The 16,698-nt window shown below is 52.1% G+C and overlaps 2 protein-coding genes across 7 annotated transcripts in view; one reads left to right on the plus strand and one right to left on the minus strand.

Moving 5' to 3' along the window:
- Positions 1-143: 143 nt before the first annotated feature.
- Positions 144-15,357, minus strand: LOC123028659 (SV2 related protein). 6 transcript variants are annotated; one of them, XM_044440756.1, is made up of 15 exons: positions 14,878-15,357; positions 13,362-13,447; positions 13,017-13,115; positions 11,982-12,053; positions 11,045-11,169; positions 10,042-10,105; positions 9,216-9,341; positions 8,651-8,779; positions 7,544-7,617; positions 6,307-6,383; positions 5,718-5,825; positions 5,016-5,127; positions 4,536-4,617; positions 3,629-3,718; positions 144-3,506 (listed from the first exon to the last, which is right to left on the minus strand). In XM_044440756.1, exons 1-15 carry the CDS (start codon positions 15,068-15,070, stop codon positions 3,315-3,317), a joined length of 1,629 nt encoding a protein of 542 aa, XP_044296691.1. In that variant the 5' UTR covers positions 15,071-15,357; the 3' UTR covers positions 144-3,314. The 6 variants fall into 6 exon arrangements, with proteins under 6 accessions (XP_044296691.1, XP_044296694.1, XP_044296693.1 ...); XM_044440759.1 differs by lacking the exon at positions 14,878-15,357 and adding an exon at positions 14,806-14,864; XM_044440758.1 differs by lacking the exon at positions 9,216-9,341.
- An 884-nt stretch (positions 15,358-16,241) lies between these two features.
- The window catches only part of USP30 (ubiquitin specific peptidase 30), a 10,537-nt gene continuing 10,080 nt past the window's right edge, over positions 16,242-16,698 (plus strand). Inside the window, exon 1 of the mRNA XM_044440743.1 lies at positions 16,242-16,324. The gene's annotated coding sequence lies outside the window, so the exon portion shown is untranslated. The remainder of the gene's footprint in view (positions 16,325-16,698) is intronic.

A 16,698-nucleotide genomic window follows, 5' to 3' on the forward strand; every position in this document is an offset into this window, starting at 1 on the left:
CTACTTGCAGCTGATTCGTTGTTCCAAGTTCATCCATAGCAAATAAACTGGATAATAACTGTATGGCATATTTATGCAACTCGAGGGCGAGCTGGTCCTCATTCTGGACTCAGACTAGACAAAAAAAAACCCTACAGAGCTCGTTACTGTAAAAACTATTCATTTATTCAACATAAAATATCCAGTGTGAAATCAAACTAAGGTTGATCATTAACGAAGAAACAGAAGAATATGGTACAATAAGCTCAGTTTGCAGAATTCTCTTCTTCAACATGAACACGTGTCTAGTTTCAAAACTGTACATTCAAACACAGCTGAGACATTCAAGTGTTCTTTTTTTTCCGGCAAGCATTGAGGAAATACAAGGATCATTCATCACAGCATATGTGGAGAATCACTTTCCCCTCACAACAGCTTTGCACATTAATGGACTGGACGACCAACAGAATTCCAAACAGCACAAGTAAGTTCAATTCCAAATGATATTTTTGCTTTATTTTTAATGAATGCATCAACTGTACTTTTTCCCAAATGAAAAATACATGATGCGTCTAAAACAAAATCTTTGGAAGTGTTTGTTATATACATGAGTGATTTTGGTATCTTTTTTAAAGGTTTCTGAGCATTTCTATAAAAGCCATATTTTATATATATCATGTTTCAGATAAGACAATAGTGTAGATTTCTTCCTTAACAGTTTGGAGCTTTTACTAAATTTAACTTAATTTATACTATTCAAAAGAAATTCTATCAATTTAATTAGTGTGTGATTCATTCTGGCAATCCCCTTTGTATAGTCATCACTGTTCAGCACAAAACGGGTGTAACTGAAGATGGTTGGCTCAGCAGGGGTTCTGCACACGGTTACATAACATTCAACAGCACATCCAAAAGCAAATATAGTTCAAAAAAGAGTTGTCTTGTCTTGTGTGGACATAATGAATTCCGTTGCCAGGATTTCAAAATTCCTACCAAGAAGGAAACTGTTTCAGGTCTGCAGGATGGATTTTGCTTGCGAAACTTTTAACCTGGTAGAGGGGAAAGGGCCCCGATGCAGAACACTGTGGGCTGGAAATAACTCAAAAGCTTTGCATTACTGAACTCTGTCTTAGCCACTTACAAGTGTGAAATATTTCACTCAAGACAAAAATGCTACTGCGGCTGACATGTCACACTTTACAGGAATGTCCATTTGGTGTTTTTTGAGTCTGATGTTGTAGAATTTTGAATCTTAGACGTGAAAATGCCAAAGGGATTTGAAATCTGGAAGATGGCGCCTGAGCTAAGACACCCTAACAGCCACATCCCCAGTGAGTTTCCGATGGCTTTCTAAAGGTAACTTAATTAGAGTTCCTTGAGCATTTTATCACTGACATCCTGCAAGGAAAAAACTAATACAAATTATTTGACTTTTTACATATTTGTTGGCATTTCAGAATTCTGTTTGAAAGACTATGCTAATGCTCACTTCTGTTATTTTTAATAACCCAAATCTCTTTTTTGCGGGGGGCAGTGACTGAAATTATAAATAGAAAAGGTTTTGAAAGAGGACTTGATCGTCTTGGTGTAGACATCCATCCCACTTCTTCCACTGGTCAATAAGCTGTGGTGGTTTTTAATTTTTAAAAACTTCAAACCTGTTTGACCAGAGGTGATGAGACAAATGCCTGCAGTAGTTGAGGTCATACCTCTCGCAAATCAGTTTTTTAGCTCTCTTTACCAATCTTTTTATTAGAAATAGGTACAACTTCCAATTAGGAGCTCCCTCCACCTGGCTGCTCTGAGGAACCAGTAAATTTGAGTGATTAAGACTTGACTTTCAATCCTCATTTCTTTGTTGTACATCCGTCAGGGACTGCAATTCAAACGCTTGGTCCATAATAGGAAACAACCTCCAAAAGCAGCTTTCCTGGGTTTCAGGCAGGAGTCCTTCCCAGTCTTACCTGGAAATGCCAGGTGTTGAGCCAGGGACTTTCTACATGCCCACCAGGTAGTCTAACACTGAGCTATGGCCTTTCCTCACTTTGGAAAACTGGTTTGAAATACAAGAGATAATTAGCTTAAATAAATAAGAATAAATAACCCACTGGCCCAGGAATCCTGGCAGCTTCCACAAATCAATTATACGTTGTGTGAAGGAATAATTTTCCAGAAGAGTAGACAGCAGAAAAGCAACAACCAAGAGTCCTGTGGCACCTTAAATGCTAGTGTGGGTGTGTGTGGGTGCGCACATGCATCTGATGGTAGGCTGTGGTTTGCAAAAGCTTGTACTGCAATACACTTCTTTGTGTTAAGGTGCCACAAGATTCTTCGGTGTAGTGTATTTTGCGTCTTCTGAAGCTACTGCCCATCAATTTCTCTGGATGATCCTGAGTTCTAGTATGCTAGAAAGAGAGAAAAACCTCTCTCTCTCTCTCTCTCTCTCTCTCCTTGGTCCACATCATGCAGCATTTTACAAATGTCTATTGTGACCACTCCTTTAGTTGTCTTTTTGTCTAAACTTAAAGGCCACACCAAATGTTTGACGTCCATCATGAGGGAGAGGTTCCCATCCATCAGTTCTTTCCGGCACCCTGTTCCAGCCATCTGATTTCCCTTTTTTGATGGAGGCGACCAGGACCATGCACATTTCCACCTGCGTGGGCTTCTCTGAAGGCTTCCCTTCTCGGTCCGGCGGTGCTTTTTCCCAGCAGAAGGGGCACGTGCTTCTCCGAGTGCCCAGCAACCCCTCAAGCAACACCATGTCCCAGCAAGAAGGCTTTGATAAAACGGATGATGGCTTGGGTGTGCCAAAGGTTGTTTACAACCACAGAAGTGCACAGCCGGTGGTTTAATTCACAAGTGCACAAGACCAGACTGCATGCTACACTAGGAACGAGTGTGCTTAGGCGCAGGCCCACCCACTGGTGTGTGTCAAAGGCGTTGGCCACTTGTGGACAGAAGAGCCTGAGCCACGTCCACTGAGCTTGGCACGGAGTGGCTTTCTCGGCCCCAAGAAACGAAGCTTGTTTTTTGGTCAGCCATGAAAACTCAGCAGATAGTTTGGGAAGGGCTCCTCTCGGCTTCCCTTGCTCCATCGCCTTCCTCTCCGACACACAAGCACACACTCACTTTGCAGCTCTAATGCCGCCTCTTGCACAAGGGGATGGCGAGGGGAGTGCGCAGCAAAGGAGTCCATGAAGACACAGACCGCGTGCTCTCGCCTTGGGAAAACACGCAGCAGTAACTTGATGTTCCGTGTCTCGGACGCTGGACTTGGGAGCTTCATGGGAAACCCCTCTCCAGACGTCCCCGTTGCTGCAGTGCTGTTCCCGTCACCCCTGAGATCCGGAATTTGACTGGGGGACTCCACGGCCAACCATCTCTTGCCCCCACTCCCTGTGGGTGGACTCCTGCAAGCCGCGGCCCTTGGTCTCGATGGGCAGCAGGCAAGAAGCCAGAGCCGCCAGGACGCAGCACCCGCTGTAAACGATCAGTGTCAAGTAGATCGAGGACTCCAGCATGACCTGGGAGAGGAAGGAAGCGGGGAGTCAGCCGAGGCCTCTGCGCGAGGAAGAGAGAGTGGCCCGTTTGGCTTCGTGGTCAGAACAGCAAGCGGGTCCTCGGGAGGGGAGAGGAGCGGTTTTACCTGTGCGATGAACGGCGTGATAAGTGCGCCAACTCTGGCCACTCCGCTACAGGTCCCAAGGCCCAGGGCACGGGTAGCTGTGGGGTAAACCTGCAGAGGAAGCCAGAAATGGGTCACACCCCAGATTTGTGAAAACCCAGGTAGGCTCAGTCAAGGCAGGGAGGCGAGGGCTTCCGGGCTGCAGAACAGCATGTGGACACCCATGTATAAGTGTGATGAGCCGTTCGGGGGGGTTGCAGGTTAAGAGAGTCCTAAAAACAAATTATAGGATTTGCTGTCATTACATGTGATCCTGGCTTGCGTGTTTGCCTTACGTGATGGAGTTTCCTAGAGTTGCACTTTCCTAGAGTTTCCCAGGACGTGGCCCTTCCCTAGTCTTGCTGTTCAAGAGGCTGCGGCTGATGGATTCTTGCCCACGGCCGCTCAACATCCGGATCCAGTCATGGGCCACCTGAGCAGGACTTTGGGGCAGAGCTGAAGGACTGGGCTTAGGAGAACGAGCAGAAGGACCCTTAAACACTCCAGGGCCAGCTTGCCTCATTTTGTAAGGAAAGCAATACACGTGGCCCTATAAAGAGAATGCCAGTCTGGTTCAAGGCAGGACAGACTTGGGAGGTGCGGCTTCTAGTCCCCAGTCGTCCGTGAAGCTGACTGCACGACATGGGGCAAGTCATGACTCTCTGTCTAACGACCTCACAGGGTTGTTGTGAGGACGAGATGGAGAGGAGGAGGCCCCTGTCAGAGTGGGTCCCTTGCAAGGGGAAGGCGCGTGGGACAGAAATGGAAGAATACAGTGCCAGTTGGGGCATCAGCCACTGGCTGCAGTGCCCAAAACTCTGCCAGCCCTGGGCTGACCCGAGCCTTGCGGAATCTCTCGTTTTATGAAGTAATTGCTTTCGATTCTTACCTCAGGGGTATAAACATAAGCAGCTTGGAACCCTCCTGAAATAAAGGCCCTAGCGATGAACAGTAGCACGGTAAGAACTTGCCTGTAAGGACAGAAGACAAAATACTGTTTCTTAAAGATGCTACTTGCTGGCCTGGCGCATTCACTGTACTGCTGAGCAACGACTACACTTCATGGCAGGTCTTCCTGCCCAGAGAACTTCAGCTGCGGTGCAGCATGGAAATTAAATAAATGAAAATAATACGACCACCGTCGTCTCCAAAGGTGGGGTACTGGCTTGTTTTCGGAGGAGCCAAGCCCAGCTTCTACTCCGTATAAATGGTACACGCAAGGAAATGCAGCCTTGTGTAGAGACCATTTTAACTGAGCTCTCGAACACATTTTGTTTCAACGCTGAGTTTGAGGGCAGATGCAGGAGTCACCTTCTGCAGGACACTTTTGTGGAGGTGGGACTCCACGGGTCTGGATCACTTTGCTCACCTTCCAACACAGAGGAAGAGCAGGAGACTACAAAACGAAAAGACAAAAAAGCAGAGCGCCATCGTCTTTTTCCGCCCAATCCAATCAATAACCCATAAGGTCACTAGAACACCTGCAGGAGAAGAGAGAGATCAATTATCCCAATTTGCAGCCAGCAGGAATCGGTGCAAGAAGATACGTGAGTATGAACAGATTTCAGGCAAACAGAAAACGTATCTGAAAGTTCATAAAGCAAACATTTGTTTGGAGTTTTTAGAGCACAAACATGGACATGGGAGGATAACAAGCTAAGTGCTTTATTTTTAAATGTTTGTTTTTGTCAGCAACTTCAGAATTAAGTTGCAAAGCTGTGATGAAGGCTTTTTTTGAGCTTCTCTAATACATGTTCCATTTCCCCCTCATGTTTTCATGAACACAAACACATACAGAGGCCAATTCTGAGGCCAGATTTGTATGTGTTCTGTATATCCACTGGTATGTTTCAGTAAGAACACATTCATTTGTGGTTGTTTTAACTTAGGCACCACTATTTCAACATGTGTTCGAAGCAGAACAAGATTGCACATGGTGGGCATGTCATGAGTGGAGCCGGCTGGAGCTGGGGGTCAGACTAGATGGCCCAGGCGACCCCTTCCAACTCGCGCTGTTTCCATATTTGCATTCTGCTCAGAGACCCCTCACTTTGCCTCGCCACTTGCCTACCTGGGAACTCCGACAGAGTGGTCCACAGCAGATCGATGTAGTCCTTCTCTGTTAGATATTCACACGCCAGGCTGCACTTGGCCTTCACTATTTTTCTCCTGCTGGATACTTAGATGGGGCAAAGAGGACGGACGGACAGACAGACAGACAGACAAGAGGAATAATACGGGAAGTTTTGAACCCGTTTTCCCCCATGCATTCTTCCCTGCGCCTTTGGCTGGGCCGGCAGGCCACCCCAGCTGCTATCACTGAACCAGAAATGGGAAAGCACAGCAAGAGGCTCAGGAGCTCCTGGAGGGGCAAAAGGCCGCATCTGAGCCCCCCGCCCCTGGAAAGAAAAGGTGGCACTAGGTCCCTGCCTTCCCTCCAACGAGCCCCTTTGTGCTGGTCTCCGGACAAAGGGCATCCCAGTAAACTGGCATCATAGTCTCTTCCCCAGTCGCCAGTTCCTTGAGCAACCAGGAAGTGGCATCGGCCCCAACCCGCTCGGAGTTCGTCGTCTGGAACAGAAACAGGCCGCAGGGGGAAGCGGTTCCCTCCACCCGCCATGCTGCCCACGCCTTTCGTGTTTGGGGAGGAGACTACTCACAGCTGCAGAGGTCCCCTGCTTGGAAGAGCTCCGTTGTTAACAAAACTAACCCATAATAAGAAAAGGCATTGGAGAACCTGTGTGGAAGGAAATGGAGAGTGAGAGCACGACTGAGCGGGCCGGGACCCCGGAGAGCAGCGTGGCACCATCGCGGCACGGGGCCATCTGCGGGAAGCCACTCCTTAGAGTCCGGCAGAGAGAGAGACGGGGAGGGGCTCGACCCCATCCGGGCGGGCCCTGAGCTCGCGGCCACATCGGCACCGCTTGGAGTTTTCTTCACACAATTAGAGAAACCTGAGCTGATTCATGTCAGGATCAGAAGCGGATGCAGGCATCACGGCAAGAGCCAGCGTGTCGCGGTGCTTGGACTGCTGGGCGAGCAGAGAGACCCGCGTTCTCATCCGCACTCGGCCGTGATGCTCCCCAGGGGACCTGAGGCGAAGCACGCGCCCTCAGCCCAACCTGCCCGACAGGGTGACTGTTGTGAGGGAAAATGGAGTGGAGGAGACGGGTGGAGGCCGCCTTGGGTTCCTTGCAAGAGGAAAAAGGGCAGCCCGTAAACACGGTGGAGGAGGAGGAGGAAGACCTGAGCACTGGGAGATTTAGGACAAGCACATGAATCAAATGTCAGGAGTGGGTCTCAGAAGATGCAGCGGTTGGATCGTTTTCCGGGAGGAGCTGGGCAAGCCACGGAGCGGCAGAGCCTGGATAGGCCTTGGGCCCAGTCCCAGCTCAGACTCCTGCACCATACGCAGATAAAAGAAATAGGCTTTCTGTGTCGGGGGACTATTTGGCCGGGTGCAACTTTGGGCAGAGGTGGGCTGCTCGCTCTCCCCGCCCAGACTGCCGGAAGGGCCTCATGGTGCCGCTTTTGGCCTGTGTGGTGGGGCTCAGTGGCTTTTCGAGCTCCTCTGTGTCTCTGCAATATGGCCCAGGTTTTTCGGCCCCTGTGCCACTGGACACCTACCAGGTGGAGAACTCTTGGCCAGCACGCGCCACGCTGCAGCACGGCTGCCGTGGACAGCCGGGAGCTGGTCCCGCAGGAGTCCCGCGGCCTCAGAGCCAGGAAGATCCGCCTGGCCCTGTCAGGACGCTGACTCTCACCCCGCTTTTCCATCTGAGGCATACCTGAGACGGCTCCTAAGCTGCAGGGCCACCTGCTGAAGCACACGCAGGCCCCACGCGTCGCATGCAGCGCGAACAGGTTCAAGCAGGATCCTTCCCACCATCCTCTTACCATATAAACCAAAGCAGGAGCGTCGTCCATCTGAACTGCGGGGTGAATAGGTCCCTCATTTTCCCTCTGTCTTCCTGTTTGGGGGGGGAACAACATTATTATTATTATTTTATTATTATTATAACATTTCTATGCCGCCCCTTGCCGAAACCTCGGGGCGGCTTACAACATGATAAAATACATTGAAATACAATAGTACATAATAAATTACCATTAAATATAACAATACAAAAAATACATTGATTTACAAATACAAAATTAAAATTATCAGTATAAAATAAAAATATAGGAGGAGAAAGAGAAGGAAGAAGAAGTTGCCCAGGCCAGATCATATGTTTTAACAATTGAAATGATGTTTAAATAAAAAGGTCTTTACCTGGCGCCGAAAAACCAGTAACGACGGTGCCAGGCGGACCTCTTTGGGGAGTGAATTCCATAGGTTGGGCGCCACCGCAGAGAAAGCCCTCCTCCGGGTACTTACTCTCCTAATTTCTTTCATGGAGGGTTCCCGGAGAAGGGACTCTCCCGCAGATCTCAAAGGGCGGTCGGGCATATACGGACGTTATTGTCCAAAATGAAGGGGACAATTGTGCAGGTGCGGGCTTCGTGCAGGAACTTTTCGGCACGGCTTTATGGATCCACACATGCCAGCAGCTCCATATCCGCCTTCATCCTTTATGGCCCTCCTCTGGGTTGCCCTACTCTCAAACACCATGGATGGGAACCAGAGACAGGGCCTTTGTGCCGTGGCCCCAGGTACTGGCAGCTTTTCAAGGCGCTGCACCTGGTCCCCTGGCTGCGCGAGAGGCGGCAACGCCAATGTGATTTTAGCAAGTTTTTCTTTTAACCCCGAAGCTGCTCTACTCTCCTGTTACCTTTTAATCGTCTTATTGATAGTTTTGCTGATGTGTTTTTATTGCTGCACATTTTTTTGCAAGCGATGGTACAGCTCCTTGGCTATTTTATAGAAAGGTGGGGTATCCATGGTGGGAATGAAGGGATAAAAGCAGAGTTGAGCCAAGAGACCCACATCCATCCATTCAAGTTCTCTGGGCCTTGGTAGATCTTTCGGCCGGCTGTGAATATCCATTTTCTTTCCGCACCCACCTGCCTGGAGATGATCAATTTCCCGAGAGGCATCGGAGCCCCATTCTCGGTCGCTATCCGTTTCAATGTGGCGATTGCCTTGTCTTGGTTCCCAGATAACACGTCGTATCGCGCACTTTCTGGCAACCACTGAGGGAGCAAAGCAAGCCCATGAGGTACAAGAAATGGCCCCCAAAAGACAGAGAGACTGTTCTGAGCACATTGTTTAAGAATATCGGACCGAGTATCGCATCCCGTTCCTGCAGGAGCCAACCAGCCACGCTGCGAGGAAGCCGGCAAGCAGGGTGTGGACACAGCCGCTCCTTCCCACGCGTGCCCCCCGGGGACTGCCACCCATGAGGATTCTGCCTCTGGTACAGGAGGCAGCAGGTGGCCATCGCGGCTGGTGGCCCCTGATGCACTCGTCTTCCTCCATGAATGGACCCACTCCTTGTCAAAGCCGCCCGAGTCGCCCACCATCACTCCAACATGGGGCGGTAAATTCCGCAGCTGGAGGGAATGCCACGTGCTTTCCTTCCCAGTGAGGGCAGCCCTGAGTCCTCGTGCCGCCAGAAGGAACACTCACAAAACACAGGACGGCGAAGAGCAGCAGTGGGAGGGCCGACAGGATGAGCAGCCAGCGCCAGCCGAGGGTGGGCATGACGAGCACTGCCAGGAGGACCTCGAAGACGGTCCCAACGGCCCAGAAGACCTGCGTGTGCAGAAGAGGAGACGGCGGGCCTGCTTGAACGTGCCCTCCACGCCTACAGGGGGGCCGTCCGGGGTGCAGCGAAGGCAGGGCTCGTGGAGGGCATCGTGGCACGCTCAGATGCCTCGTGCAGCGGAGCGGCCAGCCTCGCAGAAGCTCTGGGGAGGGGGAAGATTAGTTTCCCCAGCCATGAGATCATGCTGGGGGCTTGCGGGCTCCCTGCTCTCGGAGGGGCAGCTGAGACCCATCCACTTTGCACACGGCCTGCTCCGGATGGAGAAGGGGTTTGCCAGGGCTGGCTGGCGGGCACGGGTGCACAGAGTCGCTTTTAGCTCTGGATGCTCTCGGGGGACGTGGCTGTGGGAAAGCATCGCAGCGAAGGTCGGCTGTGCCACATTCGCCACTCTCCCACAGGTGGCACCACACCCCAGCAGAGCCTGGAGACGAATCGCCACGTTAAAATACGCAGAGGAGAACCGAGGAGCGAAAGCAAGGAAGAAGCCGGCATCATAACCCATGTACTCATCTTTAACACAAGCCACTGCTGCTGCAAACAGGCTAATGTGGCTACCCTTCCAAGACGTCAGTCACATCTAATGAATTAGATCGCATCTAGTAATTAGCTCGAAAACTCTCTGAGGTTGTATGCCAGATGAGAACTGAGCTGTGTGTTCTGCCGAGTACTGGTTGTTTTCCCACCTACCTCGATTAGCAAAATACATTTTGCTCTGGATTTCATTGGGAGGAATTCTGCATATAACGTGACTCTGGAGAGAAGAAAAACAGAGGGAAAAGGATCGCAAGAACACACACGAGCTTCTTCCTGAAAATGCCAGCAAGAGATCTTAAGGTAGCATTTTCCTAGCAAACATGTTGATGGATGACAAACTTTTTTTCCATATGATGCAGTGCAGAAACCATGAGCTAATTCCAGATATCAACCTGAGATTCGTGTCTAAGGTTTAGAAGGCAGCAGGGGGTGGGGGGCAGGGGGACTTTCTGGGAAAATGTTTTTAAGATGCCATAAACATGTCCATGGATATATATACATGCACACATATATACAAGGTCCAAATCTACTGAAAAACTATTTCATTGTGACTTTGAGCTCTGAGGAAATGCTACCTCCAGCTTTGATTCTCAGAAGGGCTGGCAATTCATGAGCTACTCTGCATCTGATCATTGTTAAGATGAAAGTGAGAAACGGGTTTCTTGTACACGAATGAACATTTTGAAAACTGTAGGTTCTACTTTCATATACCAAACAGAAAACTGTTAAATGGTTGTATGGGTAAAGACCCATTATAAACCAATCCTGTGCATAGTTGTGCACAAGTCACTTCCACTGTTCTGAAGGAAGTGGTGCTGGATATTATACACAAATATGGATCGGAGCAGAAAACACTGTTCTACAAGCAAGAGAAGGGGGATATTCTGGGGACACAGCTAACCAGCAACGACTCTCCTGCTGGAGCCACACAGGTTGGCAAGACTGCATGAAGGGGTGGCCTCCCAGGCAGGCTCGGTCCTGGGCAGCTGATATCCCAGGATCCAGAGCCCTGCTCAGTACTTTTCCCCATGGATACTGGGCGGGGAATCCATCACTCTGTCGCGGTCCTGAAAGCCTGGGTTCCACACAGCTCACTTTTTTAGTGTAACCAATAGCAAGAGAGGAACATCAGCGAAGAAGGTGAAAGGTTACTTACGACTGGGGAACCCCTCCAATGCCAAAGCCCGCGAGGCCCCTCAGCACCAGAATCCAGCTGTAAACTGGTGCGAAGCCACTGAGAATCCCATAGTACAAGGTCCAAAGGACACTGATCTTTAGCCCCTGCACAGGAGACAGATACGGGGACGGGGATTTGTAACTCTCCCAAATGGAAGGTCCCGGAGCTTTCCTTCAGCACTGAAAGCCAAACCCGTGTGGCTGCAGAACGCCCATCGAGTGGTCCCTCAAGCAGCAATCCCGCTCAGGTAACCCTCTCCCTCTCTTTCAGTGCTCCTGTGCCATGAACTGCAAGGCAACCAGAGATGATGCAGAATGGAATCAAGAGGCCTGCAAAAGGCAGAGAGGAGCCGAGTCCAGAGCAGAGGTGAGGACCGGGGACAATCTCCCTCGTTCACGTCCAGCTTTCTCTTCCCAGGGACCCCGAGTCTGGCCCAGTCCGGATGTAACGCCAAACCATGACAAACAGTTTGGACATGGCACAAAACGCCCGGTTTAGCGTCGCTAGAGTGAACACGGGCTCCGTGCATGAGCCTCAGCCCCAACCTCCTCTGGCACAGCCTCGAGGAAATGGTCAGAAGCTCCCACCTCCAGTTCAATTAACTGCAGTTCAGTATGCCCTCTGAACCTTAACAGATTCCATAAACAGTGGTTTGAAGTTGGCTGGCTTATATTAACCACAGCTACAATTCATCATGGTTTGTCCAGGTTCAAGCAACACTGCAAGCTGTGATTAATCTAAAGCAGAAGCGAACGTTTCCGAATTCCTCCTTGCAGCTGTAGCCAGAGGAGATGGGAGAGCGTGTGAGGAGAGGCTTGCTACAGCTCAGTCTCGTGACATTAAATCTGCGGTCATGTCCAGCCCAGTCTTTCTGCATTTCCCTGTTAAATACTCCAGAGAAATGCGGGACACTTACCGTTTTTCTGCCATACTGGTCTGAAATATTTCCCCAGAGTGTTGAACTGAACATCATTCCCATGAAAACCACCTGCAGTGAAGGAAATACTGTGTTACTTTGCCTTTATTTTGTTTTGTTTATTTATATTCTTTTATTTCTTCTAACTTTATATTGTTCACTGCTCTGGAATCTGTCTGGTTGTGGAGCAGCACAGAAATACAATAAACAGAGTCACAGCTAGATGACAGAATACTCGTTAGTCAGAGGCTGCAACAGACAAAAAAGCTATGGGGAATGAGCATTCCAGCCGAAGTATGGCAGGATCTCAGAGCTGGAATCTGATGCGAGGAGCACCTGGAGCCCGAGCAGAGTTTTGGCAAAAGGCCCCCGTGCGGGATGGCCAATATGCCCGGGTTCAGGAGAGGAGAACTCTGCACCAGCAGCTGATCGTTTGGAGGCGATAACACATAGCTATCCTCATAGCAGCCTTGGACGGTTTTTCAGGGGCAGAAAAGTCATCCAGTTAGCTTTGGGCCCAAACGTGAAAGATTACTGATCGATTTGGTTTATAATCTGCGGAAGCACACGTGGCGCTAATCGGATGGCACCGCCTCTCCAGAAAGCATCCACCAGCCCGCACCTGAGCCTGGGCCACCACAGGTGTGCCAGCTGACCCCAGCACTGTATGGCTTATCTGTAAAGAGGTGCAGCTAAGGGATTTTAACCTTCCTAGAGTGGGGTCCCGTAAGAAAGCAGATGGGCATGTGGAGACACACACACTCACACGCCCCTGTAAGCAAGCCCCGTATCCCAGCACCTACATTGAGGGTGGGGATGGGCAAGTCAAGCTGCAGTGGTTTGCACGTGAAGGAAACGGTGGTAGGATTTATCCCGGAATAGACATGCACTGCACCATTTCACAGTTCCCTCGCTCGGAGAGCACGGGCCTCCCGCACACCCCCGTGTTCCCAAACTGGTGAGCTTGCTGGAAGAACCGGGCTGTGGCTCTGAGCAACCCACAAGAAAGAGTGGGAAAACCTGGTATTTTCCTACCGATGTGAGCAATGCAACCTGCCAGGTGGGAAGTCGCCACTCACAATGGAGCTGAGGCGCCAGGATGCTGAGGATCATCATTTCCATGGCATCAGCCATCTGGAAAGGCGAAAAGGAACAAGGCGTTACCCCGGCCGCCTGCCTGAGAACGAGGCTGCCCTGGCGGCTTCCTCGGCAGCTTCTCTTCTGAGTCCCGTTTTCTAGGCTGGGGGTGGTGGGGGGAACAGGGTAAGAAATGTATGCAGCAGGTGGCTGGCTATTAATTCCTGATCCCTGATCAAGGCCTGACTTTGACACTGAAAGCTTGATCAACCTCGCCAAAGTTGGTGGATTCCTGCTACTTGCCCATGCTAAGCCCGTCAGGATGGAGAGCTTCCACTGGAACTTGCCAAATCCAATAGCTTCCACCGCGTCTTCCACCATAAACGTATCTGGAAGAGAATCGGGTGCGTCAGAACATGAGAAGGGCCAGGCTGGATCCCGGGCGTGGGCACCACCGCATCCTCCTGCCCGTGCCCCCGTGGCTGGCGCTGAGGGCGTAGCGCCTCCCAAACCGGATGCACACCTCCCGTGGTTGACAGCAGGGTGAGCAGCTGGCGGTGCTCCAGGTCTTGGGGCGTGGAACTCGCATCAGCCCTTCCCAGCCCAGGCTGCCATGGGCCAGTGATCAAATTGAAGATAACCCTCTGAAGCGCAGTTCTTTTATCGAAACTGCAGTGATATCAGAACCGTGCGAACTCCAGGTAGCCGCGAGAGCAAGCAGCAGGAATGCCAGAGACCCTCGCACCTTGCCTCCTTGTGGGGTCAAGGACTGGGTCTCCCGTCTGCTCCCCCTCTCATTCTGAAAGCCCTTCCGCCCCTTCCAAAGCAGGTGGGTTCTCACACTCAGCCTGAGCAACTTCACGAGGCAGCCTTGAAACCTGCTTCCCCTTGATGATTTTGGTTGCTCTTCTCTACCTTTTCCGGCAACTTAGACATGGTGACCAGCACTGCACACGGTATTCCAAGCATGGTCTTTTCCATAACTTTGTACAGAAGCTGAATAATACTGGCAATTCTGCTTGCAATTCCTTTTCTCATTGTGCCCATCTTAGGCTTTACCCTTTTCCGAGCAGCTGCGCACTGAATCAACCTTTCCCTCAAGCTGCCGCCACAATCCCAAGAAGTCGTTCTGGTCTAGCACCTCCGACTCAGACCTCACAAACACATATGCCAGGTGGGACTCACACTGGCTTAGGGAACCATCAACACACCAACTTTCCCAGGTGGAAATGTTCTGTCCCGGCCGAGTGCAAGGAGAGGCCCTGTGGTCGCGAGAGAGGGGCTTCTGGAGGTCTTGGGCTCCCAGCCTGAGGTGCCTCAGAACCAGGACTACTCCCAGGCCCCCTTGCAGCCTCTGAGGTCGGGGCTTACGCAGGTCCTGAAAGGACTGCACCCCAAGCCCTCACTTCGGTCAACCGTGCCAGGTGCTTAATGAAATCAAGTCGCTGCAGTGTGAATTGAGACTCGGTGATTAATCCAAATCGTGCCAAGATTCAGCAGCCCCCATAATTAGGACGAGCTCCCCAACCAAAACAGGCCTTGAACTTGCATCTGGAAAACTGGCGGCAGCTTGGACTGTAAACTTGTGATGCAAATATATTTGCATCACCAAATATATACTGAAGTGGGCATGTGTATGCCTTCCTTTAATTAACTTATTTATTCATTTAAAAGAAGAAGAATTGGCTTATTAATGAACATCTTATCAATGTTGGTCTTACTCATAGCTTACACTCAATACCATCACCTTCTAATTTCCTTTCTAAGCACACGGGCAGCTTGCTCCATTCTCAAGCTCGGGAGCCGTTGCTCAGCTCACCGTCGGTGGGGTTGGCGAACTCCTTTGGCACCATCCCTGCATCCTCCAGCTCCACAGCTTCTAACTCTGTCTGGATGCCTTCGATTTGCACTTCGTGCTCTCCCGAAATGGCGTCCTCATCAGACCGGGCACTTTCCCCAGTGCGACGGAACTTGACGACCCTGCCAAGTGGAAACGAGAATGAAGACATCATCCAGGAGGAAACAGGCACGTGTCCCCCGACGCATGAGTGTCACTGTTGGCGGCTCCTCGGATCGGTGGCCTCTTGTCTCCCATGATACACCCAGCAGGCCCTTCCCCAGTGTGGGGACCGTGGAAACGTTGCCCTAAACGTCCTGCCAACCACACCCAGAAGCTCCCTTGGTCTCCAGCATCTGGCTCTGTGGGATGGACCCAGCGGCACGGCTCGGCACAGGAGAAGGCTCCCCACTTCCCGCTCCAGCCGAAAAACACTGCTTCCGGCCACTGGTCCGAGCGGCTCCATGCTTCCTCCAGAATCAGAGGCAGTGCGGCCACCAGTTGAGGGGGAACCTGGGCAGGAACCGTGGTGTCTGGCTGGCCCCTGCGCGGACAGCGGGCTGCCCTCAACCGGCCCTGGACCTGAGCCAGCTAAGGGGCTCCCCTGACGTCCTCCTGCCTGCAAGCCCCAGCAATAGCTGTTCTTCGTCTGGGCTTCAGGTTCGTGCATCTTGCACTAGTTCCCTATCAAGAAGAAAGGCGTTCTGCAAAGCGTGGTGGGCTGCAGCCGGTCCGCCAGACAGGCGTTTCCCGTGCGTGCATCGCAGGCCTGGCCCAGGGCTCTCTCCGTGGTCAAGCTGTCAAGCCCCAGCCTTTCGTTGTGCAAGCCACACACAGGCAAGGATTTCCCTGGGCTGCAGACCAGGTGCTCCTACTTCCCAGACAAGGGGACTAGAACCCAGATCTCCTGTGGCCCAGTCCGGCACTCTTGTCACCAGGCCTCGCTGCCTCCAGGCAGAGCGGCGATCTGAGCAGTACGACCCAAGTCCCCTCTTTTGAACTCGGACAAAGATGGCCCTAGAGGATTTTGCTTTGCTGCATTGCACGTGAGACTTGCAGCTAAAAATACTGAACTGAAATGTAATTAATAACAAATCAAGAAGGGGGGAACTCAGCATCAAGGTGGGGGTGCCTGGGAGACTCGAGGCTATTCCCTCCCCCACGAAGATGCCACAGATTTCTCTCCCCAAGGCCGGCAGAACCTCCAGGAGCCTCGCTGAGCTCCTGGTCCCTTTGCAAAAGGGGCAGAAGGGCAGCGCCAGAGGAACCGGGGCTCAGTGCGTGCTTCGCTCTGCTTTCAGGGAGAGGACGGAGGGCCGAGCCAAGCCATCTTGAGGCATGGAGGGCACCTTGCACAGAAGAAGCGGAGGCGGGAGCCGCTGGCCCGGACGGAGCAGAGCCCTGCACAGCTGCAGCACCCTCGTCCTGGGTAGGTTTACTCGGAGGTAAGCCCCGCCGCCGCAGGGCGAGGAAGGCGGCGCGCGCCTTCCCCTCGTGGGCCTGCCCGGCAGGGCTCCGAGACGGTGCGCCCGGGCGCGCTGGGCAGCCCCTGCCGGTCCGCCTCGGCGGGGCTCTCCCCGGGGCCACGGAGGCCGGCGGCGCGCCCGCCTGCCCGCCACGCTGCGCCGATCCGCGGGCCGCCCCGCTGGGCCTTACCTGCGGCCCCGCAGCGGGAGCCCCCCGGCGGGCAGCAGCGCGCACGGATGGGGCCGGCGCGGAGACGCGCAGGACGCGCCGCGCGAGAGGGCCCTGCGCAGCGCTCGCCGAGGCGCCCCCGCGGGCGCCCCGCCGGCCTCCCCCGCC

This window comes from Varanus komodoensis, unplaced genomic scaffold (genome assembly GCF_004798865.1).
Source record: "Varanus komodoensis strain SLA01 unplaced genomic scaffold, ASM479886v1 scaffold38, whole genome shotgun sequence".
NCBI classification, from domain to species: domain Eukaryota; kingdom Metazoa; phylum Chordata; class Lepidosauria; order Squamata; family Varanidae; genus Varanus; species Varanus komodoensis.

Coding starts and splice junctions, on each gene's coding strand:
- LOC123028659 (XM_044440756.1), bottom strand. CDS start 15,070: ATGATGTCTTCATTCTCGTTTCCACTTGGCAGGGTCGTCAAGTTCCGT. Junction 7,618..8,650: donor AATTGATCATCTCCAGGCAG/GTGGGTGCGGAA, acceptor CCCCCCAAACAG/GAAGACAGAGGGAAAATGAG. Junction 5,826..6,306: donor AGCAGGGGACCTCTGCAGCT/GTGAGTAGTCTC, acceptor GCCCCATCTAAG/TATCCAGCAGGAGAAAAATA.